This window comes from Dermochelys coriacea, chromosome 3 (assembly GCF_009764565.3).
Source record: "Dermochelys coriacea isolate rDerCor1 chromosome 3, rDerCor1.pri.v4, whole genome shotgun sequence".
Taxonomy (NCBI): Eukaryota; Metazoa; Chordata; order Testudines; family Dermochelyidae; genus Dermochelys; species Dermochelys coriacea.
In genome coordinates this window covers 47,951,521-47,978,062 of record NC_050070.1, presented here as the reverse complement: position 1 = coordinate 47,978,062, position 26,542 = coordinate 47,951,521, and the positions used below count along the sequence as shown (strand labels likewise).

At 39.2% G+C, this 26,542-nt stretch overlaps 1 protein-coding gene across 16 annotated transcripts in view; it reads left to right on the top strand.

The window, feature by feature from the left end:
* DST (dystonin) overlaps positions 1-26,542 on the top strand; it is a 468,601-nt gene that overhangs the window by 272,905 nt on the left and 169,154 nt on the right. For 15 of the 16 annotated variants that reach the window (XM_038397725.2, XM_038397722.2, XM_038397727.2 and 12 more), the window contains 5 exons: positions 216-378; positions 3,863-3,946; positions 4,137-4,244; positions 5,384-5,482; positions 17,536-17,670. In XM_038397725.2, the coding sequence (XP_038253653.1) occupies positions 216-378; positions 3,863-3,946; positions 4,137-4,244; positions 5,384-5,482; positions 17,536-17,670 (589 nt within the window). Of the gene's footprint in view, positions 1-215; positions 379-3,862; positions 3,947-4,136; positions 4,245-5,383; positions 5,483-10,803; positions 13,591-14,388; positions 17,411-17,535; positions 17,671-26,542 lie in introns of those variants that run through there. The other variant, XM_043510401.1, reaches the window with a different exon arrangement.

The following is a 26,542-nucleotide window of genomic DNA, read 5'->3' as shown; positions in this document are numbered from 1 at the left end:
GTGTGAAAATCCTCTTTAATCTTTTTGGAATGTCATTAAGCTGGGATCTCTGTGGTAGAAACTGCCATTAATACATTTTAGTAAAAATTATTAAATTTCCTGTTATGATTAGAGATGGAGCTAGGACACCTGATATCTTAAAGGCTACGTTGACTTGCATAATTTTTTACAGTACCTTCTCCCCAATCACATCTCTTGTTCTCAAATTAAACCAGGTTGCGTGACTTAGAGGGTATCAGTAAATCTCTGAAATATTACAAAGATACTTACCATACACTGGATACCTGGATTCAGAAAGTGGAAGATACTCAGCGAAAGATTCAAGAAAACCAACCAGAAAACAGCAAAGCTTTGGCTAAACAGCTGAACCAGCAAAAGGTACAAAAAGGGAATCTCACCCTGGGGAAAAGTATTGAAACTAATAACTGGAGCCCTGTGATTTTTGAAAATGCAAAATACAAGAAAACAAAGTATAAACCAAACTGAAATGAAAAAATCACCTCACAGCAGCAGCTCCTGTCCCTTAGATCTGGGCCAAGCTCCCTGCTCCAGTTATGTAGTGTACAGGGTCACAGCATCACTTGTGCAAATTTGGTCCAGCCGCCCCTCTATCATGATGATGGAGGGGAAGTGCCAAGTGCCACATCGCAATGGGGAGGTGGGCCCGGACCCATGGACAGGAATCACGTGCTACTGGGTGAGTGTGGGACAGGCTCACTGTACAACAATCCTTTTCCCCCCCAGGGCCTCTCATCTCCCCCGGGCAGGACCCCTTTCCTCCACCTCTTCGCATGGATAAAATCGTTAAAATGAATTTCCCAAAAAATATAAAATATAAAAAAACTGAATGGGACTCTACTAACAAGAAAAAATATAAAGCTCAGTTTAAAGCAATGATGTCAATCTCCCGTTAGCTATCTCAGATATCTCTGGGACCCCTATTACTGTAGTAACAGAGCACGCCAGTCTTTTACCTTCATAACACCGCTTTGAGGTAGGGAAGTGCTATTAATCTTATTTACAGATGAGGGTCTGAGGCACAGAAAGTCAAAATGACTTGCCCAACATCATGCAGGAAGTCTGTGGCAAAGCGGGGCTCTCCCAACTCCCAGGCTAATGTCCTAATCTCTGGGCTATCCTTCCTCTATAATGCCGTTGGGAGTGCATCCCAACTTGCCACACACCAGCGCTCCATAGAGAGTTGCCATTCAATAGCAAACACAGTTAGCAAAAACTAATCATATTCCTGAAATGGCATTGTCATGAAAGCTACTTACCTTGTTTGTGACTTCAATAGGACTGCTTGTGTGCTTACAGTTAAGGGAGTGCTTTATTGGTTTGCCACCAAAGTGCTCAGCACCTTACAGGATTGAGACCAGGAAGGACAGCCATTCCCTAAATGTTAGACAAACAGAACCACTTTGTGTGAATGTTCAATAATAGTGAATAATAAAGGGGTATGAACATGCCACAGTCAAACAACTGTTTGGGTGGCAACCAAATGTTTATGTAATCCCCTGATAGTGTGTATTTCAGGTCATCATCTGTGCCTGATCCACAGAGGAAGTGAGTCTGTGACAGCCCTCATTAAAGAACCAGTCTCTTTAGCTAAAAATGTATCAGCTTTTAGCCTTGCAGGTGTCCAGTTCAGTCCCCAGTGCATTCATAGAACATAGACTAGCTTCCTTATACAGCTGTTGTTTTTATGATCATGTCAGTGCATTCATAGAATATCAGGGTTGGAAGGGACCTCAGGATATCATCTAGTCCAATCCCCTGCTCAAAGCAGGACCAATCCCCAATTTTTTTTGCCCAGATCCCTAAATGGCACCCTCAAGGATTGAAGTCACAACCCTGGGTTTAGCAGGTCAATGCTCAAACCGCTTATCTCTCCCCCGAGTGTGTTGGCCAGGATGCAGACACTATTTTTACAATATTCTACCAGCGGGCTGGATCTAAACCACATGGAACTCAATAAGGACATAAGAACTTCCATACTGGGTCAGACCAAAGGTCCATCAAGCCCAGTACTCTGACAGTAACCAGTGACAAGTGCCCCAAAGGGAATGAACAGACAGTTTGTCATTGAGTGATCCATGGCCTGTCACCCAATCCCAGCTTCTGGCAAACAGGGGCTAGGGACACCATTCCTGCCCATCGTGGCTAATAGCCATTGATGGACCTATTTTCCATGAATCAGTCTAGCTCCTTTTTGAACCCCGTTATAGTATTGGCCTTCACAGCATCCTCTGGCAAGGAGTTCCAGAGGTTGACAATACGTTGCTTGAAACAATACTTTCTTATGTTTGTTTTAAACTTGCTACCTATTAATTTCATTTGTTGGCCCCTTATTTTTGTATTATGAGAAGGAGTAAATATCACTTCCTTATTTACTTTCTCTATACCCCTCATGATTTTATAGACCTCTATCATATACCTCCTTGGTCACCTCTTTTCCAAGCTGAAAAGTCCCAGTTCTATTAATCTCTCTCATACGGCAACCGTTCTATACCCCTAATAATTTTTGTTGCCCTTTTCTGAACCTTTTCCAATTCCAATGTATCTTTTTTGAGATGGGGCGACCACATCTGCACACAGTATTCAAGATGTGAGTGTATCATAGATTTATATAGAGGCATTATGATATTTTCTGTCTTATTATCTATCCCTTTCTTGATGATTCCCAACTTTCTGTTCGCTTTTTTGACTGCTGCTGCACATTGAGTGGATGATTTCAGAGAACTAGTCACAATGACTCCAAGATCTCTTTCTTGAGTGGTAACAGCTAATTTAGACCCCATCATTGTATATGTATAGTTAGGATTATGTTTTCCAATGTGCATTACTTTGCATTTATCAACATTAAATTTCATCTGCCATTTTGTTGCCCAGTCACACAGTTTTGTGAGATCCTTTTGTAGCTCTGCCTGGGACTTAACTATCTTGAGTAGTTTTGTATCATCTGCAAATTTTGCCACCTCACTGTTTACCCCTTTTTCCAGATCGTTTATGAATATGTTAAATAGGTCTGGGCCCAGTACAGATCCCTGTGGGACACCACTATTTACCTCTCTCCATTCTGAAAACTGACCATTTATTCATACCCTTTGTTTCCTATCTTTTAACCAGTTACCAATCCATGAGAGAACCTTCCCTCTAATCCCATGACTGCTTATTTTTCTTAAGAGTCCTTGGTGAGGGATCTTGTCAAAGGCTTTTTGAAAATCTAAATACACTATATCCACTGGATCTCCTTTGTCTGCATGCTTACTGACCCCCGGAAAGAATTCTAGTAGATTGGTGAGGCATGATTTCCCTTTACAAAATCCATGTTGACTATTTCCCAACAAATTATGTTCATCTGTGTGTCTGACAATTTTGTTCTTTACAATAGTTTCAACCAGTTTGCCCAATACTGAAGTGAGGCTTAATGGCCTGTAGTTGCCAGAGTCAGCTCTGGAGCACTTTTTAAAAATTGGCGTCACATTAGCTATCCTCCAGTCATTTGGTTCAGAAGCGGATTTAAATGATAGGTTACAGATGACAGTTAGTAGTCCTGCAATTTCACATTTGAGTTCCTTCAGAACTCTTGGGTGAATACCATCAGATCCTGGAGACTTATAGACAATGGGAGTCTTTCTATTGACTTTCTAGGATTCCGATCAGGACCCAGGATTCCAACTAGCTATAGGACACTGAAATGCAAGCAGTGCTATAAATAGTATGAGGGTGGGAAACTTAGAAATTCTTATCATAATAATACTTATCAGCCATAACAAAGGGAGAGAAAAGCATTATTATTATGATTATTATTTCTATTATTATTATTATTATGCTGAAGATATACACATATATTTTACAGATGCTGGTTTCTGAAATTGAAATGAAACAAAATAAAATAGACGAATGCCAGAAATACTCAGAGCAATACTCAGCTTCAGTAAAGGTAAGAAAACTTATACACATATAATAGAGTTTAATTTGATAATGTGTCCTTTACATGTATGCTAGTACTGTACAATGGATACAACTTCCAAGCAATGGTGCTCTGCTGCTAAATTGCATTATATATATGTTATTCAATATCAATGTGATAGAGAGTGTTGATAACTTTTCTGACTGCATTATTTTTACAGGATTATGAACTGCAGACAATGACATACAGGGCTATGGTTGACTCACAACAAAAATCTCCAGTGAAACGCCGAAGAATGCAGAGCTCATCTGACTTCATTATACAAGAGGTAACTGGATGTTCTTTGACAGGGAAATGTGCATTCATTTAGCAGCCTATTGTAGAGTGGAGGAAATGCAAGTCTGGGATTTATTAATAATTAAATGTAGTAACCCCACACATGATCTTTACTGTACATAGAGAAACTCTGATGTAAATACACTGTTATACATCTCACAGTATCTGATTATATATCTGGATGTTGGTGTGGATAAACAGTTAACAAAATACCCATGAAAAGCTTGGATGAGAAACATAGAAAACAGAGAAAAATAAAAGTGTTTATTAACATAGTGGGACAGATCATGTCTCAGGCTGCCACCCCATGGGTAGCTTTCACCATCACTGTGGTGCCACAAGGCTCTGTTGTAGCAGATTCAGAGGCTATGCTTCCCTGCAGCCCATTTGTGAATGCAGAGGTGCAATTTTGTCCCCAGAGGACTGATTGAGTACAAGAGCGAATGGGGCAGGTTGGCCCGGAAGTGACTCTCTCTCTCACTGACAATTCTGAAACAGGAGCTGACAGCCAGAAACAAAGATCTAGGCTTATAGGGATAAAGATACTCCATCTATCCATCCAGCTATAAAGGGATTAAGATTTTGAAGCCCCTCCAACATAAGATAGGGACCTTTGGTCCTTTCACTCAGGCTGGGGTACTATTGAGGATACTACAGCTCTAGGGGGTGGAATTTTCCAAAGTCCCAGGGTGACATAGGAGCACAAATGTCATTCAAGTTACTTTGATACTTTTGAAAATTCCACTCTAGCGCTACAGTACCAGAGGAGTTAGGATCTTTGTGATTAGGAAGATTATTTCCTTGAGTTTGTTTTCCCCACATTCTTTTGTCCCCCAGAGTTCCACCACACCAGTTACCCACTTAGCAGATGCAGGTCACTTCCATTTAGCCTTTTACATACCAGGCTGACCATTCTTAGGCTCAGTTGGTCCTGTGAACAGCCTGTTTATGTGGTTCTTTGTGACTATTATGTTCCTTAAACCAAGATCAAGATTTGTCTTATTACAAGCTCTGTGCCATATATAACTTTCGTAAAGGCCAGTTGAAGTCTAGAACTAGTTCTTGGACATTATTTGAATACATTCCAAATCACTGTGAGTGCTACCATTTTCCTCTTCCGTTTCTATGCAGTTCATGGATTTACGAACACGCTACACTGCCTTGGTGACCCTGATGACCCAGTATATTAAATTTGCTGGTGACTCTTTGAAAAGACTAGAAGAAGAAGAGGTAAGTCGCAGGAAAACAGAAAACATTTTGTTGGGGGCAATAAAACAACTATTGGACTTGGATCATAATTTTAGCTGAAAATACTAAGAACTGAAATTCCTTATATACTGCACAAACATGGGAATATATGGATATTGGACTGTGTGGCTATTATTCATATAAGCACTGATGTCTATCTGCAAAGTCCTCACATTCCATCAGTCCTTCCAGATGCGAGGGACCCACTGTGATTCACTGAATTCTGCAGAGAAGGAAATTATCTACAGGACAGGAGAAATTATAATGCACCGGGACAGTTTTACTTAAGACCTAGCACAAATTAGCTGGCGGTGATGGGTCCCTTTGAGTAAAACATTTTTTTAAAACTTTTTTATTTCTAATAAACATGGAAAATATAAAAGTATAGCTCTGTAAAGAAAATAATTTAAATTTCCACCAAAAGCTGTCCATCTTTATAAATCATAATTCATCATCTATATTCAGACATAGACAATACTTGCTTTTTAATTTTTGAAAGTTTAATTTGCAGTTTTATTTTTACCACAAAAACCACATTGGATGTTTGGAATGTGAACTGTATTTATTTGGTGTATATTTTAGGGCTGGATATATGCTGTACTTACAAATACAAGCTGAAATTTGCCCCGTGCAGAGAGCCAGCCCAACTCCCATGCACTATTAATGTCCTATTTAAGTCCTAGTTAGTGTGCTTAAATGGGACGTAAGTGGTGCTTAGGTCTTCCATTATCCCTCTGCACAGGGTTGAATTTCATCTCCAGTGTGCACACAAGCTTGCTTTTAGTGCATAAGGAATTTCTTATTTAAGTAGGGGAGTGCAATAACCCCTTCGCTAATTTCTTAAGTTTGTTTTGATGCCTTTTAAATGTTTAGGCTTCTTTTTTCTTTTGTCATTCTTCTGCATTGCTTCTTTGAGGCAAATTAACTTTTTTTCACAGTGAGCATGAGGTCTCGTTGAGAAGAATAAATGGAGACTATAAAGTATTTGTTCAAAAATACACAGTTTAAATCAATGCTTTAAAGATTTAAACAGAGAATATTATCTATTCTTCACTTTCTTTAAAAATATCATGTGTTTCTAAAGCAATTATATATTTACTCTTTAAGGATGATAGGGTCTTAATTTATACACTGTATCTTTATAGTTTTCTGCCAAATCATATAGTGTACGATTTGTCCAGTATCAAAAATACATAAAACAGGATTGGAGTTATTTTTAACAAGTTTTAATTTTTAATATTTATTTACGTAATCATTGGACAAGACCCTGGATCCTTAAAGGGATGTTAAATAATCTTGCTGCCATCTTTGTCTTTGCTGCATGTTTTTTCTGTCACATATCTCTGATCAGAATAACATAAATATGAAAAGTGTGCACTTGTGGTTTTTTTTTGTTTGTTTGTTTGTTTTTTTACCATGTAGCATCCGTTGCATGAGATACCACTTTTACAATCTAAGTAGGCTTTATGTTTATAATTCATGCTGCTGGGTAAAAATGAAAACAAAAAAGAAAAATATCTAGAGACCAAGACATTTGTTGGATTTGATTGGTTGGTTTCACGTTTCTCAAGAATAATTGAATTTTATAAATCATTTTTGTCTGTTCCGAGCTGTGTCTTAAAGACTGATTTTTGCAAAACATATGCAGAGTTCTACTTCCTTGATAACTTCTTAGTAGATAAGGTTGCTTTCTAATTGCAAAACAATATAATAATTCCTTTTGGAATCAAAGTAGCGTATCCTGGAGCTTTTCCATTTCAAAGCAGAAACAGTCATCAGTTTTTCTGGGATTATACTTTTAATTTTTTTCCTCTGACGTTCAGGACTTTATTCTATCCTTGTCTTTGTTAAGAATTTTGAATGATGTCATTAAGAGTTTGGTGCATAGAAGAAGGATAAAATAAGGACCTGGCTATGAAGTCTTTGACATTTAAAATCTAAATTTAAACCTGTGTGCTGTCAGCTCAGAGTTTATCCACTGAGCCTGAATTCCAGAAAAACATGCTGGTAGCTGTAGTTTTTGAACCTTTGGGATGTGATGAAGCAGTTGAACAAAGACAGAAAAACAGAGTAGGAGAAAACCCAATAGATGAGAGAGATTTGCAGAAAGATATTTCTCATAGTATATCTGAGAGTAAGTTGGAAATTCAAAGAAAAGAATTTGATACTGACATACGTGATAAAATCATAACGGACAGAACATCAAAGCAACTGTTGAAGCCTCATGGTCAAGAAAGTGCTGGTAGAAATAACGGAGAAGAGCAGCTACATACAAGAAAGGAAGTAACCACTCTTTCTGGTAAACAGCATCAAAACACAGAGAATGGTAGTAAAGGAGACTCTGTTCCATCTCAGATTTGTGTCATTGTTAATATAAATGACGATTCTGGTGAGGTGTGAAATCAGCCAATTGTTGATGGAATGAGACAGGAAACGGGGAGAGCCGAAGAAGTTTTCTGAAGTATTAGTGGAGAAAATGCATGAAATCAAAGAAAAAGATGTTTTAAGAAGAGCAAGGGAAGATGCTCCAACAAAGGAGAAACTTGGGTTGTATTCAGAAACTTTAAGCTAATGATGAAGAGAGATGATGTCATTCAAAGACTGGAAGGTATGCTGTGGATACCAACCCAAACAGGCAACAAGAACATCTTTCAACGAGACTACTTGCTGAAAATCTACTATGCTAAATGCCAAAGATCATGGCCTCAACAGAAGTAGTGACAATGTGTCTTTAAACTCTGAAGACGAGTTGCAAGAGAGTGATGAAACTATATCAACTGTAAAGCAAGAAATCACCCCCAGAGAGATGAAAGTGTACAAGGGAAGTGAAAAGACAACAAAGCTGAATTGGCAGCCTGTGAGGAAGATGGCATTTCTGATCCAGATGAAGGGAACGCAAACAAACTGCATAATGCCCCTTTGGATGACAACTGTTTTGTAGCAGAAAACAACTCTCCAGAAAGACCTAAATCCAACTCAAGCAAAGAATATAGTTCAAGCAAATATTGCATACCTGTTTGATATTTCTAAGAGAAGCAAGCATATAGAAAATGCTTCAGAACCACTTATATTAAATTCTGAAAAGTCACGAATACACAGTGGTCCAGGTTTAGAGGGACAACTTTTAGGGGAGACAAATGTAAAAATAACCAGTTCAATGAAAGAAGTAATTCCAAGGGAAAAGAATATTTTTCCAGTTTCAGAAGCTGAATTAGCAAAAAATACAATTTAGAAATGACAGTAGAGAAAACAAAGAGAATTTGACACAGACTAAGATTCATAGTTTGGCCAATACAGGCATCAGTTTGAACAAACAGAGTGCAGAGGATGAATTAGATCAGTACCAACAAAGGGAAGATATATTGCTGGTTGCAGAAATGCAGAATAAAGGTAAAAATCCGAGCACCAAGGTACCTGAAATAGACAATAAGCTCCAGACAGTAAAATGAAAACACAATAACAGAACATTAATTCTGGGAAGAAGAAAAGCAAATAAAAAGTAATGACATGGATGATGAAGAGAAAAAGAACAGAAAAAGATATTGAGGTACCAGAAGTTTTCTCTTAATGCAAATCAAACTCCAATTAAAAATAAATACCATTCAAAAATCAATCTAACTCAATATTTGAATCTTGGAGGAAAAAGATCTGAAGGTGGAGCTGATTTAAAGTTGATTGAGCATAACTATAAATTAATACGTTGTTAATCTATTAATCGGTATAGATTCAGAGATGGCAAAACAATTGATTTTTTTCAATAATTTTGAATTTGTTTCGTCAAATTTTAATGTCACAATGTTATACTAGCAGGTATACCTCCCAGCTGATGCCTTACATTGCTAATCAGAAAGAGTGCAAGATTGCATAATAGCAAAATTTAATTTGTGATCCTAGATTCAACTGCAATCAGAGTCTCAATTTTAATTGTCTAAAAACACTTTACATTTAATACGTTTGTTGTGTAACTGTCAGCATAAAAGGAGATGCTCCGAAGCTGATCCAGTTTAATCCCAACACCTGTAAGGGTGTGTCTGCACTGCAATAAATGACCCACAGCACAAAGTATCAGAGCCTGGGTCGACAGACTCAGGCCTATGGAGTTCATGCTACAGGACTAAAAATAGCAGTGTAGATGTTCTGGCTTGGGCTGGAAGCTGGGTTCTGAGACCCACATCCTTGATGGGGTTGCAGAGCCCAGGCGCCAGCCTGAACCCAATCTTCTACAATGTTGTTTTTAGCCCCACAGTTTGAGTTGATCCAGGATCAGAAACATGCTGCTGCAGGTTGTTTTTTATTTTTTTTCAGTGTAGACATTTCCTTAGTGTTTACTTAAAATCATCCAAGTGAAGGAGGAAAAGAGGGAATGAAGCTGCCTTTTTATTAGTACTTCTTGTGATATGTAAGTGTAGTCTCATTGCAACTGAAATCAGGCAAGTCTGTTAAAATAACCTTCTGTTTATTAGAAAAATTGCTTGCTTTTCACCTCAGACTAGGCCTTGCCTTCACTAGGAAGAAATGTGTGTTCTTACCTCATGTTAGCTAACATGATAAAATTCTAGTGAAGACAAGGCAATTGTAGTTTGAACACGTTAGCAGGTCGAGATGAACCCTCTTCTCCCTCCTAATGTCTACCTCCATCTGCTAATGTGTGGAAACTACTACAGCTATCTGCTTATGCGTGAAAACTACTATCTGCCCTCTCTTCATTAAGAGTTTACTACCTCCTAGTTGACACGTGTTAGCTAGCACATGGTAAGAAAACACCTTTTTTCCTAGTATGGATACATCCTGAATGCAGCTTCATGTATTATTTCTTTTCTTGGACAGATTTCCAAATTTGTGTTGTATTATGTTTGTTGTAAACATAAAATGCTTTAAATTCCTACTGAACCAAACTGGAAATGCTGAACTTCCTTGACCTGTCTGATCCTTGCATATTGTGTTTTGTTCATTACTTGTTATAGCTATTTGTTTTGAGCAAGATCATATGCAAGTGGCTGTCTGACTTTTCTAACCATTTAGTGCATCCTGAGTAACAAAAGAGATTCTTTGGGATTTCTCCCCTTTGTGGATTCCTTTATGAAGGATTTTTTTCATCATGAACTAATGATTTCTTGTCTGAAGCTTACTATGTAAGGAGAAGGTGATGGTGGTGGGAACTGCTCATCCTACTGTATTGACATGCCGAATACACGTTAGTAAGTATTTTCAACTATGTCTTGAAAATAATACAACAGATTTCACATGCTATATTAAAAAAGAATAGATTTAAACATATTTGTATATATTAAATTTTCTTATAGATTATAAACAATGAGGCGGCATCAGCACGTGCAGCATACTCAGATCTGATGGCGCAACAGAAGTCAACAATTGATGAGAACAGAAAACTTATGGGAAAGATAAATGAGCTTGAGAAAATGTTAGAGGAGTTGAAGAAACAAAAGTTCCATGTAGAACAGGAACTCCCCAAAGTGAAGGAAGCTGCAGATGATGAGCTGAAGAAACAGCAGAAGTATGTGGAAGAGATATCTTTTCAGAAAACCAAGGCTGAGCAAGAGGCAAAGCGGTATCAAATAGAGCTTGAGAGCATTGCTAAAGAGAAAGTATATGCAGAGCAGGAGTTAGAACATGTAAGGCAGCTCACCTTGCAGGCAGAAGCTCAAAGAAATATAGTTGAAGAAAACCTCAGAGCTTTTAGAACTCAAATAGAGGAAAGTACTGCTGCTAGAAGAAAACTTGAAGAGCACCTGAGAAGGAAAGACACAAATCTTCAAGATTTAGAGCAGCAGAAAAAAGCTTTAATGGCAGAATTGAGGAGAAAAACAGAAGGAGAGGAAAAACTTATGAAGCTAATAAAGCAAATGGAACAAGGTTTTGAGTATCAAGGAAAACTAGCAGAAATAAAGCTCCAAGAAAAAGAGAAAACTGAAGCTAGAAGGCAAATAGTTGAAAGCAGATATTCCATAATAAGAGAGAATGTGCTGCCAACTTGCACATCTGTGCAAGACAAGCATTATCGGGTTGATTCTGAAATTACAGGTTTCCAGAAAAAATTAGAAATAAAGAAAGTAGAGGAGCTTAAACAGCAAGTAGATGAGCTGACTATTGCCAACAAAAAGGCTGAAAAAAACATTAAAGATCTAAAGTACGAACTGAATGATCTTGAACTTCAAAAAGCATCAGCCGAAGAAAAGGCTCATTTATTAAAAGAGAAATTAGATGATGCCAATAATACACTTAAATGTCTGAAAATTGAGTTGGACCAAAAAGATCAGGTAGAGCAGGGATATTTGCAACAGTTGAAAGAACTCGATAGGCAGCTGCACAAAACCACAGTTAAAGCTGAAGAGGTAATGCAAGAGGCCATAGATCTTAAGAAAATTAAAGTAAATTATCAAGAAGAGCTGAAATCTCTTCAGCAGGAAAAGGTACAGTTAAAAAGGGAAGTAGAGGAATTGACTAGATCACACACACAAATTGAAATCACTGTTCAGCATTTAAATTCACAAATCAACTCTCTCCAGAAAGAGAAGTTGATAGCTGAACAAAGAACACAGTCATGCAAAGGAGAAGCAAATAATCTGCAAGAACAGTATAAAAAAATCCAGGAACAGCTGCTTCAAAAGACAAGAGCAGAGAATGAAAATCAACAGAAGATTCAAAAGCTGAAAGACGATTTGGCCAAAAGCAATCGTTTGGCAGAATCATTGAAACAAAAGGTAGAGGAGCTTACCAGATCGAATACTGAAACCAAAATAATGATGCAACAAATTCGGTCCGAATCAGAGAGGATAATGCTGGAGAAACAAAGTATTCAGAGAAAAAATGATGCCTTAAAAGCCCTAGCAGATGATTTTAAAGAGCAGCTACGTACCACAAATGAACAGTTGCACAAGCAGATAATAATTGAGCAAGAATTCATAAGTAAAATCAAAAGTCTAGAAGATGACTTAATAAAAACAAAAACATTAGCCAGTGAATTTAAACAGAAGTGTGATAAGCAGGGAGCTTTCAAACTGAACGCTGAGATAGAGGTTAACAATCTAAATGCAAAACTAAATTCTTTCACGGTTGAAAAGAGGTTGAGTGAGCAGAAAATACAGCTACAACAAACTCATATACAAGAGCTAAATAGTAAACTGAAGAAACTGCAGGATGAATTCCAACAAAAGACCCTAGATGAGCAAATGGCACGCAAAAAGATGGCTCTGTTTCAGGAAGAGTCCATTAGGTTTAAACATTCTGCAGAGGAATTTAGAAAAAAAGTTGAAAAACTACTGGAATCCCATAGCATCACTGAAAATGATATTTCGGGTATAAGATTGGAATGTGTCACTCTTCAGCAAGAAAAAGATATGGCTGAAGAGAATATTAAATTGTACAAGATGCAAATTGAAGATTTGCAAGAAAGACTTCAGAAATGTGAGCAACTACAACAAGGAAATCGTGCTGAAATGGATTATTTTCAGAAATATCGGAAACTTGAGGAGGATTTGGAGGTACAGAGGTGCGTGGTGGAGACCCTAAAACAGGATATGGAAATGCCAATGAAGGAACGTGAACACCAGTTCCTAATGTTTCAGAATGGAGTTAAGCAACATAATAACATCAAAGGTTCTATATTCAAATTGGACTTTGAGAAGAAGGGAAAGGAGTTTAATTACCTGGGAGAAACCTCACCTAGAGATTTAGAACAACTTCATCCATGTGCAAAAACGACTTCTTCATTGTTCAGACAGAAACAGGAGAGACAGGTTGATATAAACATTCCGGGGTTTAAAATGGATCGATTAGGAGAAAAGAAGCTGCACCTGGGTGCTGATGATACAGAACCAAAAGAGGCGCAGCTCCAGTTGTCAAGAACAAACCAATCCCTAGAAGATGATACAGGCCAACAGTCTTTTACAGAGTTTGTTTCTCAGACAAGCACCCAGCTCCAGATAACTTTTGATAAAACAAACCCCATGACAAGAATATCAGAAATAGACAAATTAAGAGATAAAAACCTTCACACTTCCTGGCAAGCTACTAGGCATGAAGAAGAAAAACATGGAACAGGACTAGTAAAGCTCATGCACCCTTTGGAGGTATACTCTGAGTTTTGTTGACATTTGCCTTGCTGGTGCTGGTTTTTATTATTCCATTCTTTAAAATTTGGTATTGCTGTTCTATGCTCTCTGTTGTATACTCTTTTTATTCTGGTGTATTGGGACCTCTTCTGCTTATCTGTGAATACAAAAAAAGACTGAAATACTCAAATATTTGCAATAGGTTTATTTGAATCTATATTTTTATTTGTTTAAGGTTTATGTACATTATAACAGGTTTCAGAGTAGCAGCCGTGTTAGTCGGTATCCGCAAAAAGAAAAGGAATACTTGTGGCACCTTAGAGACTAACAAATTTATTTGAGCATAAGCTTTCGTGAGCTACAGCTCACTTCATCAGATGCAGTGAGCTGTAGCTCACAAAAGCTTATGCTCAAATACATTTGTTAGTCTCTAAGGTGCCCCAAGTACTCCTTTTCCTCTTTATGTACATTATAGAAATTCACATACAATGATTATACTCAGTTACTGTTAAAAGTGCAATGAGTGATATCAATAAGTGCAGGTAATAAGCACAGAATAAAATTTCTACCTTGCATTTCATCCACATTCCCATTAATCTATCCTTTTTAAAATAAATATATGAGGTGTACCATTTAAAATATATAGTTAATTATATTCTGTGCTATCCATGCTAATAAAATTTCTTATTCATGATTTCTGCTGTTCACTTTCTCTATTGCATTCTTCTGGTGGTGGACTTTGGACTGAATTATGTGAAGTGCAGATTACATTCTCCAGCTCTATTGCTCATTGTGTCAAAAAATTCCTATTTACAGATAGTGAAGAGCAAGCAATATGATGTGCTTGTTGAAGTTACAACATTAAAACAAGAAAATGACAAGAATCTTGGTAATGAAGACAGGATGTTTGAGGGATACCAAACGTCTGAAGGTTTAAAGGGAGAAGATTTTCCAAAGATTAGCTCATTCTTAGAGGGCAAAAATGTAAAGAATGTTGATATGGTTCACTATGAATATTCTGCTGGGGAAGACGATCTTAAATTTCAAGGTCTCCGACATGATGTAACTGCCAAGCAGTTGGTTGAAGTTAAGCTGCTAGACAGGAGCACAGTTGAACAGCTTCATTCAGGGCAGAAGTCAATTGATGAAGTTCAGAAAAGTCTTGAAATGTTTTTAACCAAACCTACTGCTATAGCTGGGCTGTACTGTGAATCCAGCAAAGAAATAATCTCTTTTGCTTTAGCAGCAAAGAAAAGAATAATTGAAAAAACATTAGCATTAGCATTTTTAGAAGCCCAGGCTGCCACGGGTTTCATCATTGATCCCACAACAGGTCAGAAATATTCTGTCCATGACTCCATTGTTAAAGGACTTGTAGATAATGAATTCAAAGGTAGACTACTTGAAGCAGAGAAAGCAGTTTTAGGATATTACTGTTCTGGTAAAATAATATCAGTGTATCAAGCTATTGAAGCTAGAATCCTGGAAAGACAAAAAGGTAAAAATATTCTTGAAGCCCAGGTTGCAAGTGGGGGAATTATTGACCCTGTAAGAAGTGTTCGTATTCCTCCAGATGTCGCAGTGCAGCTAGGCTTGCTAAATAACACAATTTTAAAATTTTTACATGAATCTTCTAGTAATGCAAAGGGTTTTCAAAACCCAAATAATAGGCAAGCCATGTACTACTATGAGTTGCTGGAAATGTGTGTGTTTGATGTAGATAGCAAATGTTTTCTGCTTCCAGTTGGGAACAGAAAAATTACTAGCCCATCAGCAGAAAAAGTTAATAAAATTTCCGTAGTAGACATCAAAACTGGAACAGAAATGACTTCATATGAGGCTTATCAAAGGGATTTAATTGATAAAAGTACATATCTTGAGCTATTAGAACGGGAATTTCAATGGAAGGAGTCTACATGTTTTGATTCCTGTGGAAACTCTTCTCTTTTGCTAACAGATCTCAAAACTGGAATACAGTTTAATATTGAAGAGTCATTAACACAGGGTACAATTGACAGAACATTAGTCAATAAATATAAGGAAGGCCTCATCACAGCTAATGAGTTTGGTGATATTTTGCTGAGCAGTTCACGACCATGTAAAGATATGAACAGCCCTATTGCAGGATACTGGCTTTCTGACACCAATGAAAGAATTACAGTTCTAAAAGCCTCACGCAAAAACTTGGTGGATAGAATTACTGCCCTAAGGTGTCTTGAAGCTCAAGCCAGTACAGGAGGCATCATTGATCCATTTACTGGGAAAAAATACAGTGTTTCAGAAGCTTTGCAAAGGGAGTTAATAGATGAAATAAGTGCTAAGCAAATTCAGCAGTGTGAGCTAGTCTTTACTGGGATCATTCATCCTGTAACAAACAAAATTATGTCAGCCATTGAAGCTATGAATGTAAATGTCCTGAACAAAGACACAGGCATTCGCTGCCTGCAGTATCAATACTTGACTGGTGGACTGATAGATCCAAAATCTCAGTGCAGGTTGTCTATGGAAGATGCTATTAAGAATGGCATTATTGATGCTATCACAGCTACAAAAATGAAAGATGACAAGTCACATGTTAAAGCCATTACATGCCCCAAAACAAAGAAGAAGTTAACATATAAAGAAGCCTTGGAAAAATCTATTTTTGATTGCCACACAGGGCTACGATTATTAGAAGCAACTGAGCCCATTAAGATAGGAATTTCTAGTCTTTATTATGCTTCGTAATGAACAGTGATTTTGGTACTCACTTTTGGGCCAGATCCAAAGTCCATTCAATGAAAAGTTCATAATAGGTATGAAGTGCTTCAGTGTTTACATGATTTCATTAGGCAAAAGTCCCATTGACTTCAAAATAGGAACTGTTTTGAGTATAATATTACAATATTTCATCCAGCCATGATGGCTTCATTTAGCATTTCAAACTGCTCTTAAATCTTAAAAAAACAAATATTTTATATTACAAAGGTATCAAAATGTGGTACAGAGATTTAGGCTTAAATCTTTGGAACACTTATGCACACGAGACTACTCACATGCATAAAGCTACTCACATATATTTAGTATTTGCCGAATTAGGTCATGCATTTGTAGTCTGGAGTGGTATTGTTTAAATTTCTCATCAACATGATTTTCCACTGATTTCAGAGAAAACTTGGATCAGTGCAATTAGTTTTTTATAAAGCTCCAGTATGTCTGAGATAAGATGCATTGATATGAAATGCTTAGGTTTTTTTTAACCATTTTTAAATGTTCTTTCCTTTTTTCTTATGATAAGTGAAAGCGTTTCAACACATTTTTAAGTACTGAAAAGTTTCCAACTACTATAAAACGCTGGTTAAAAATCATATACTATTTGACACAAACTACAAATTCATAATATATTTATTGTGGACAAAATGGTGACTCCTCTGTGATTATTTTTCAGTATATCTTGGTTCAAAGTCTATAATAACATTGTATTTCCTCTTAAATGTAATTCAGTAACCTATCCTAGTGTACTCCGGCAGTGTGATACACTGCGTTGGCTATATGAATATAAGGCTAATGCAAAGGCAGCAACTCTAAGATGCTTTAGCTTTTCTGACTACAAGCATTATTTAGATATTAATTTCTGAGTAGGGGCTGGGAGGATTAATCTGTTTCTGTACTGTCTATAAAATGGTTCGTGTGTGTGTGAGAGAGAGAGAGAATATGTATGTACTGTAGCCATTTTAGAATCTGTGCAAATATCTTGGCGGAATCACCTCTATTAATGTCTTCAGTTATTTCTCATATACATATATATATTTTCATATAGGTGACAGTAATGCATAAAGTAAATAAATAAATAAAACTACTCAAACTATAGTAGCTTTTGTGTAATAGTGGCATTGTGAGAGGATTGAGAGTTTGTGGGTCTTAAAATTTAATATCTCAACAGTTTAAATAAATGTCTTTTTTACGATGCACATTACCTCCCAGAAGTCAATGGAAGAGGAAAAGAAAGAACATGTTGAGAAAGCTGGGAATTTACTGAAATGGGTGTCAGACATCAGCAAGATCCTCAGCAAGGGAGAAGGAGAAAAGGCTGAAAAGGCAGACTTGCTTAAGCAGCAGGTACTCAAAGATTTCTTGATAGAGCATCACTTTTTTTTCTCTTTGTCCTGGTTAATATGCACAAGGATTTCCATAAATATTTTTGTGATACTAGAAAGATTTAATTTCACATTTGTTTCTGAGGGAGAGATTTTAAAACATTAATAAAATACATTTACAAATATGAAAACATTTAAGAGAACAAGATATTTTGGAGCACTCTTAAGAAAAAAATATAGGCTGCCCTCTGGGATGTGAAGATCCCAAAATGCGACATCTTCTGACTATAGAAGGCTGACATATCCAGAGGTAAAGTCAGGGCACAAGGTCACTAATATAGAAGGAACCCAACTCTGAACGTGGGAGCTGCAGAACCAACTGGGTATACAGCTTATATAAATGATCTCTGCCTTCTGCACAATGTACATCCAATGCTGGGTCTGTTTCCTCGTCTTGCAGGAGTTACTACAGCACTAATAATACCCATGCTACCACCAGTATAGAAGAAATGGGAGTGGGGAAGGGACGGGATCCCAGACCAGTTTTCATTTTCTCAAATATAAAAGTATTTTGAGTTGGAATAGGTGAGGGCTACTCTCATCCATTGAGCATTAGAGGCAGTAATGTCTTCTCTCCCATGATTCTTCAGTTGAAGGTGGCTTCTTTACTGCCTCCCACAAGAGTGCTATTTTAGGGAAAGGAGATATAGAGTGGGTCTGCTGGGATCCTTTCCTATCCCACACTGAGCTCTTTGAGTGAGACTTTGGTGGTCAGATTGCCTCACTTATTTGCATTTTTTCCTTTGCTTGACTGTCAGTTAGCAAAGGAAGAACCCATTTACCATGTTAAGACACCAGGGGGAGACAATGAGTAATATTTCAAAGCGATTCTGATTGTCTGTCTAAGACTCTACCAGTGGGATGGGGACACATTTGAGTGGCCACATAAGGGTCAATGTTTGTATTGTGTGTAGCTGGTTCTTTTTCGAGTAGTGTCCATATGGGTGCTCCATTTCAAGATGTATCCATACCTGTGCACTCTGGATCAGAGATTTTTTGTCAGCAATGTCCACGGAGCCATACCTCCATTCTAGACATCCTGGTCCTCCAGTATGAGGGCATATAGTGAGAGGTGGAACTGCTGCCACTCCAGTTCTCTCTCAACTGCCTGTGGCTTGAGATGAGCATTGCCGTGTCCTCCAGCTAGCCTAGTGCCTTGCTATACCTCTCACTAACATTTCTGTATTTTCTAAGTATTTTTTCTTTATTTTTATTTAGCACAATTTTCACTTAACAAAAGGGGGACAGGGGTTCCACTTTCCTTTTTTTGGCCTGAATTGTGCTTTTGTTTTTCTCAGACCTTTGATCCACAGTCTTGAGTGCACACTGTGCCCAAGAACTCAGGCTTTGAACCCTGCCAGACCTGCCATAGGTCTTTCCAAGGCAGCACTGGACATTAAAGCTGGCTTGAGTTGTCTCACATCCCCTCCAAATTCAAGATCTACTCAGGGTATAAGAGCAGGTCTAATACATTGATGGGGGACAGGCTCTAACTCTTGTTAATGGAACACTCACTGACACCAACAGGATCTGAGTCACCCCCCTGTACACTAGATCCTCAGCTGTGGTGACCATCTCCATTGCGATGGTAAGCAAAGACCCAGGGTGCCCTTCAGAACCGTCTTAACCATCAAAGAAGAAAAGGGTTCCTTCTCCAGAACAGGAAATGAAAAAGGATAAGTCATCTACTCGATCTAGGTCTCAGGAGACCTTGCGTCTCATTATGCATACTGTTGAGGCTCCCATCCCCTTTGCTATTGAGATCATGGCACTGGCTAAGAAGACCATGCCACATACCAAGAAACTGTCTGGTAAACTATGTTAAGCAGTACCTTCATTGGCACTGAACTCTATGGCTTCAATAGATAAGGACTTCAGAGCCAGGCTGAAATCATCTATATCATCTCCAGCAACCAGACGTGAAGGACATACTGATTGTACTTTCAGTACAATCTATGGTACCTCCAGATATTCTGACTCCCGATATTTCCTACTCTGAGTCCCTGGTACAGTCCAGTCTTTTGACTAATGTGGAGCTTCCGATCCTGGAGCACCTGAGTCACCATTGCTGAGGAATACAGAGACACACTCCCCACCAATACCGTCTCACCTGCCATAGCCTACTTACCATCTCCTACCATTTTCAACTATGTCTTGGCCCCCAGTCCCTGATAAACTCTTTGAGGGTATACAGACACATTTCCAGCCAATCCCAACTCAGCACCATCTGTTATCTTCCTATCAACAGTCTCTGATACCCATGCATTTACAGGATCCCTTTTGGATCCTGGTGCCAACTTAGCCACTGTTATTGACACCATTTGCCCCTCCAGTTGGCACAGGACATGACTCCTCATTAGATTCTGAAGTATCTATACAGGATTTCCCTTTTCAGCCTCCTTCACTCTGGGTACACTCTATCAAGGGATACACCCAACCCTAGCAAGGATAACAATGGGTTCTTGCCCAAGTCTCTTACACCCCACCAAGGTGGGTGTATTGGAACCTCTAGGCCCCTTATGGTGATTAGTTTTACAGGGTACCATCTCATAAAAGGATACATCAAGAACAACAAATGCCGCACTCTGGTCTCTCCATACAGCAGAATCATGCAAAGGACAAGAGCTGCGGAGGATGAAACATTACCTTCCCACAAATCCTCATCACCAAATGAAGCTGTCATGCCTCCCTCACCATCTTATGCTGATGATTTCAAGGCCTTTCTGGACCTTATAAAGTGTATAGAGGAGATCCTATCCCATTGAAGGAGAAAGAATCCCAACACTCCTTCTTGGACATCCTTCATACATCTTGTCTGAGCAAAATCATCCTGCCCATTATTGATGCTCTGTTGGCCTGGGCACATACTTTGTGGCAAACCCCAGCCACTGCACTGCCTATGTGTAAATGGTTGGACAAAAAGTATTACATCCCACCCAAAGGATCAAAATATTTCTTTTCCTATTCTGCACCCAACTCTCTGCTTATGGAGGCAGTCAACGAATGGAATAGACAACATCGATTCCATTCTACACCTTCTGATAAAAAGCAAAGAGGATTGGACCTTCTGGCATGGAAAAACGTACTCCTCTGCCACACCACAGTTCAGAGTAGCCAATTACCAAACACTGTTGACGAAACACAATTTTACAAACTATTCCAAATTTTCACCCTTTGTTGAACACTCGCCCCAGGATCAGAGGGAACAAGTTCAAACTCTCGTAGCAGATGGCCACACAATTGCCAGGACATCTTGTCAGCCCTGACTAGATGCCCCCGACACACAGCTGCTTCCTCCATGGCTGCAGCAGTAATCAGGTGCAGAGCTTTTTGTCTGCAATCCTCTATGAGGTACAAAACATGATTGATGGTCCCACCCTTCAAGGGACCCAAGTTATTCAGCACTACTATGGATGGGTCACATCTTTCGTAAGGATTCTGGGTGAAGCTACGATCTGTGGGCATGTTTACACTTATGGCAAAGAAAAAGTACAGCAGGCCACAGACGGCTCAATGATCTCGCTCAGTCCACTACCAGCTCATGAGAACAGCCGAGCCCTTCAGGAAGAAGCCCAGGTTCTAATAGAAAGGACTACCCTGTACTGCAACCTTCCAATTGGCAACATCTTTGAATGACCATTTTGACCCACTGATGAAGGGTCACAAACTCTTTTCCTGTTCCAGATTTTATGCTTCACATATCCCCCCTCCACTCTCATGGGGTGCTCACTCTCTCTCTCTCTCTCTCTCTCTCTCTCTCTCTCTCTCATTCCCTACCTTCCTGAGAGCTCATCATCTAGGAGAGATGGATTTTGGAAGTGATATTTACAGATTACTCCATCCGATTCAGCTTACTTCTACTCCTTGCCTCCTTCTCTCTGCAGGGACCCCCTCTCATGAGAGTCTCTTGAGGCAGCAGGTGCAGTCCCTGTTAACACTGGGGGCAATCAAACCTGTGCCACCTGACTAAGTCAGAAAAGGATTTTATTACATGTATTTCCTGGTTCCAAAGAAAAATGTGGGATGGCGACCAGTTCAGGACAGTAAACAGCTTTGTCCACACTTAATAGTTCAGAATGGTAGCAAAAATTAGCAATGATCGTTAGGAAAAATAATTCCCGCTCTGGACCTAGGAGATTGGTTTGCTGTCCTCGACCTTCAGGGCCCTTATTTCCATATAGCTATGCCTCCTTCACACAAATGTTTCCTATGTTTTATGATGCACAGAGACCGCTACCACTATTGAGTTGTACCTTTTAGCCTTTGCACTACTCGAATGGTCTTTATCAAAGTTCTGTTGGCTGCCATATCCCATCTTTGTCAGATGGAAATAATCATTTTCTCCTACCTGGATGATTGGCTTCCAAAAAGCTGGTCATTTCTCGAAGCACAGACAGCAACCAGAAGATTTTGTCTCTGTTCCACTCACTGGGCCATCGCTTCAGTGTGGAAAAGTCTACTGTCACTCCCACCCAATGAACAAATTTCATCAGAGCTACTCTGGACTCCTCTACAGCCAGAACATTCTTGCCCAAGGGCGAGAAGAAGAACTCTTGCTTTTTACCTAGACAGGACTAGGTGCATTAGGGCTTCACCCAGACTTTTTATCTCTAGTGCAGGGTGCATGAAAGGACAGGCGACTTGCACTCAAATGGGTTGCATGATGAATTTTAACCTGGTACAAAGTCTCAAGGGTTCACTCACCTCCAAGAGTTATTGCTTATAGATTCATAGATTCATAGATACTAAGGTCAGAAGGGACCACTCTGATCATCTAGTCCGACCTCCTGCACAGCGCAGGCCACAGAATGTCACCCACCACTCCTATGAAAAACCTCACCCATGTCTGAGCTATTGAAGTCCTCAAATCATGGTTCAAAACTTCAAGGAGCAGAGAAGCCTCCCTCCAGTCAACCATGCCCCATGCTACAGAGGAAGGCAAAAAAACCTCCAGGGCCTCTCCAATCTGCCCTGGAGGAAAACTCCCTTCCGACCCCAAACATGGCAATCAGCCAAACCCTGAGCACATGGGCAAGATTCACCAGCCAGATACCCAGGAAAGAGTTTTCTATAGTAAATCAGATCCCATCCATCTAATATCCCATCTCAGGGGATTTGGCCTATTTACCCTGAATATTTAAAGATCAATTACTTACCAAAATCCCATTATCCCATCATACCATCTCCTCCATAAACTTATCGAGTAGAATCTTAAAACCAGATAGATCTTTTGCCCCCACTGCTTCCCTTGGAAGGTTATTCCAAAACTTCACTCCTCTGATGGTTAAAAACCTTCGTCTGATTTCAAGTCTAAACTTCCTGGTGGCCAGTTTATACCCATTTGTTCTTGTGTCCACATTGGTGCTGAGCTTAAATAATTCCTCTCCCTCTCATGTATTTATCCCTCTGATATATTTATAGAGAGCAATCATATCTCCCCTCAACCTTCTTTTAGTTAGGCTAAACAAGCCCAGCTCCTTAAGTCTCCTTTCATAAGACAAGTTTTCCATTCCTCGGATCATCCTAGTAGCCCTTCTCTGTACCTGCTCCAGTTTGAATTCATCCTTTTTAAACATGGGAGACCAGAACTGCACACAGTATTCCAGGTGAGGTCTCACCAGTGCCTTGTATAACGGTACTAAAACCTCCTTATCCCTACTGGAAATGCCTCTCCTGATGCATCCCAAAACCGCATTAGCTTTTTTCACAGCCATATCACATTGGCAGCTCATAGTCATCCTATGATCAACCAATACTCCAAGGTCCTTCTCCTCTTCCGTTACTTCTAATTGATGCGTCCCCAACTTATAACTAAAATTCTTGTTATTAATCCCTAAATTCATAACCTTACACTTCTCACTATTAAATTTCATCCTATTACTATTACTCCAGTTTACAAGGTCATCCAGATCCTCCTGTATAATATCCCGATCCTTCTCCGAATTGGCAATACCTCCCAGCTTTGTATCATCTGCAAACTTTATTAGCACACTCCCACTTTTTGCGCCAAGGTCAGTAACAAAAAGATTAAATAAGATTGGTCCCAAAACCGATCCCTGAGGAACTCCACTGGTAACCTCCCTCCAACCTGACAGTTCGCCTTTCAGTAGGACCCATTGCAGTCTCCCCTTTAACCAATTCCTTATCCACCTTCTGATGTTCATATTGATCCCCATCTTCTCCAATTTAACTAATAATTCCCCATGTGGCACGGTATCAAATGCCTTACTGAAATCTAGGTAAATTAGATCCACTGCATTTCCTTTATCTAAAAAATCTGTTACTTTTTCAAAAAAGGAGATTAGATTGGTTTGGCACGATCTACCTTTTGTAAAACCATGTTGTATTTTGTCCCATTTACCATTGACTTCAATGTCCTTAACTAAATTCTCCTTCAAAATTTTTTCCAGGATCTTGCATACTACAGATGTCAAACTAACTGGCCTGTAGTTACCCGGATCACTTTTTTTTCCTTTCTTAAAAATAGGAACTATATTAGCAATTCTCCAATCATTCGGTACTATTCCTGAGTTTACAGATTCATTAAAAATTCTTGCTAATGGGCTTGCAATTTCAGGTGCCAATTCCTTTAATATTCTTGGATGAAGATTATCTGGGCCCCCCGATTTAGTCCCATTAAGCTGTTTCAGTTTCGCTTCTACCTGTGATATGGTAATATCTACCTCTATATCCTCCTTCCCATTTGTCATGCTACCATTATCCCCAAGATCCTCTTTAGCCTTATTAAAGACTGAGGCAAAGTATTTGTTTAGATATTGGGCCATGCCTAGATTATCTTTAACCTCCGCTCCATCCTCAGTGTTAAGCGGCCCCACTTCTTCCTTCTTAGTTTTCTTCTTATTTATATGGCTATAGAACCTTTTACTATTGGTTTTAATTCCCTTTGCAAGGTCCAACTCTACTCGACTTTTAGCCTCTCTCACTTTATCCCTACATCTTCTGACCTCAATTAGGTAGCTTTCCTTGCTGATCCCTCCCATCTTCCACTCCCTGTATGCTTTCTGCTTCTTCATAATCACCTCTCTAAGATGCTTGCTCATCCAGCTTGGTCTACAACTCCTTCCTATGAATTTTTTCCCCTTTCTTGGGATACAGGCTTCCGATAGCTTCTGCAGTTTTGATTTAAAGTAATCCCAGGCCTCCTCTACCTTTAGATCCATAAGTTCTTCAGTCCAATCCACTTCCCTAACTAATTTCCTTAATTTTTGAAAGTCAGCCCTTTTGAAATCAAAAACCCTAGTTGCAGATTTATTTTTGTTAATCCTTCCATTTAGTTTGAACTGAATTAGCTCATGATCACTTGAGCCAAGATTGTCCCCTACAACCATTTCTTCTATGAGGTCCTCGCTACTCACCAAAATTAAATCTAAAATGGCATCCCCTCTAGTCGGTTCAGCAACTACTTGATGAAGGAATCTATCAGCTATCGCATCTAGGAAAATCTGAGCCCTATTATTATTACTAGCACTGGTCCTCCAGTCTATATCTGGGAAGTTAAAGTCTCCCATGATCACGCAGTTTCCATTAGTATTTACTTACTTCACCAGGGTTCAATCTACCTCTCTTTCCCAGCTGAGAAACAAACCTATCCCAGAGATCTGCAGAGAAGCCACCTGATCTTTGATATACATGGTCTCCCAGCTCTACTGTCTTGTGACTGTTTCCAGAGCTGATGTGGCTTTTGGTGACACTGGTCTACAATCTGTGCCGAATCCACCTTCTCAACACTCTTCTCTATGATGGAAGTACTGCTCAGAAGTCTCCTGATCTGGAACACCCATAGGGACATCACTCAAAGAAAGAGAGGGTACTCAACTTATGCAGTAACTGGAATTGTTCAAGATGTGTGTCCCTGTGGGTGCTCCATTGCCTGCCCTCCTTCCCCTCTGTCTCAAAGTCTCTCATGGGACTTCCTTGGTTGAAAAAGAACTCGAGTGGAGACAGATGCACCCCTCCCTATATGCCCTTGTACCAGATCATGAGGGCATCTAATGCACAGGTGCGAACACTGCTGACAAAATATCTCCAACCCAGAGTGCACAGGCATGCACCTATCCTGATGTGGAGCACTCATGGAGGGACACATCTTGAAGAACTCCAGTTACCATACAAGGTGAGTCATCTCTCCTTCAGAAGGAGAAGTGCATTTTAAAATAGAGAGTGATCTGTGCAGCCCTTTAGCCTTTGGTGTTCATGGAAGCAATCCTGGGCTGGGCCTGGCCCTTTATGAGTCAGGTGACTACCATTTTGAAAAAATCACGATTTGCTAAAAATTTCCACACAGTTGTTAGAGACCTTATTTTAACCCATTCATAGATTAGGAAACCACTTTTGTACTCTTAGATAACTGTTGGCAAATATTGGCTATTTAATGGCAACCAATGTACCTTCTTATCTTTCATATAGGGAAAAAAAGGGAGGGAGCAAACCTGGGGTCTGTTCTGTAGACCATCTTAACTACACCAGCTCTCTCCTATGCCCTCCCTTCCTTTTACTCACTTTTCAGAAATAACATGTACACTTTAAAGTTAAGAGGTTCCTACTTTTCTTGCTGGCCTGCATATCTGCTTCTCTCCATCCATTATATTCCGAAGGAGAGTCTCTTAAAGCTGAAATGCTAATTCACTACACAAGAAGAGGGTGATAAGTGGGTAATAGGAACAATGGAAAAAATTATGAATATTATTGTTGGCAACCAACCCTAATTTTTAAAGGAAACCAAGTTGGTGAAGAAATGCATGGCTCTTGCCATATGCTTTCTTCTCAACATGGCAGTGAGTAGCTTGTACTCTGTCCAGATTAGAATCAGCATT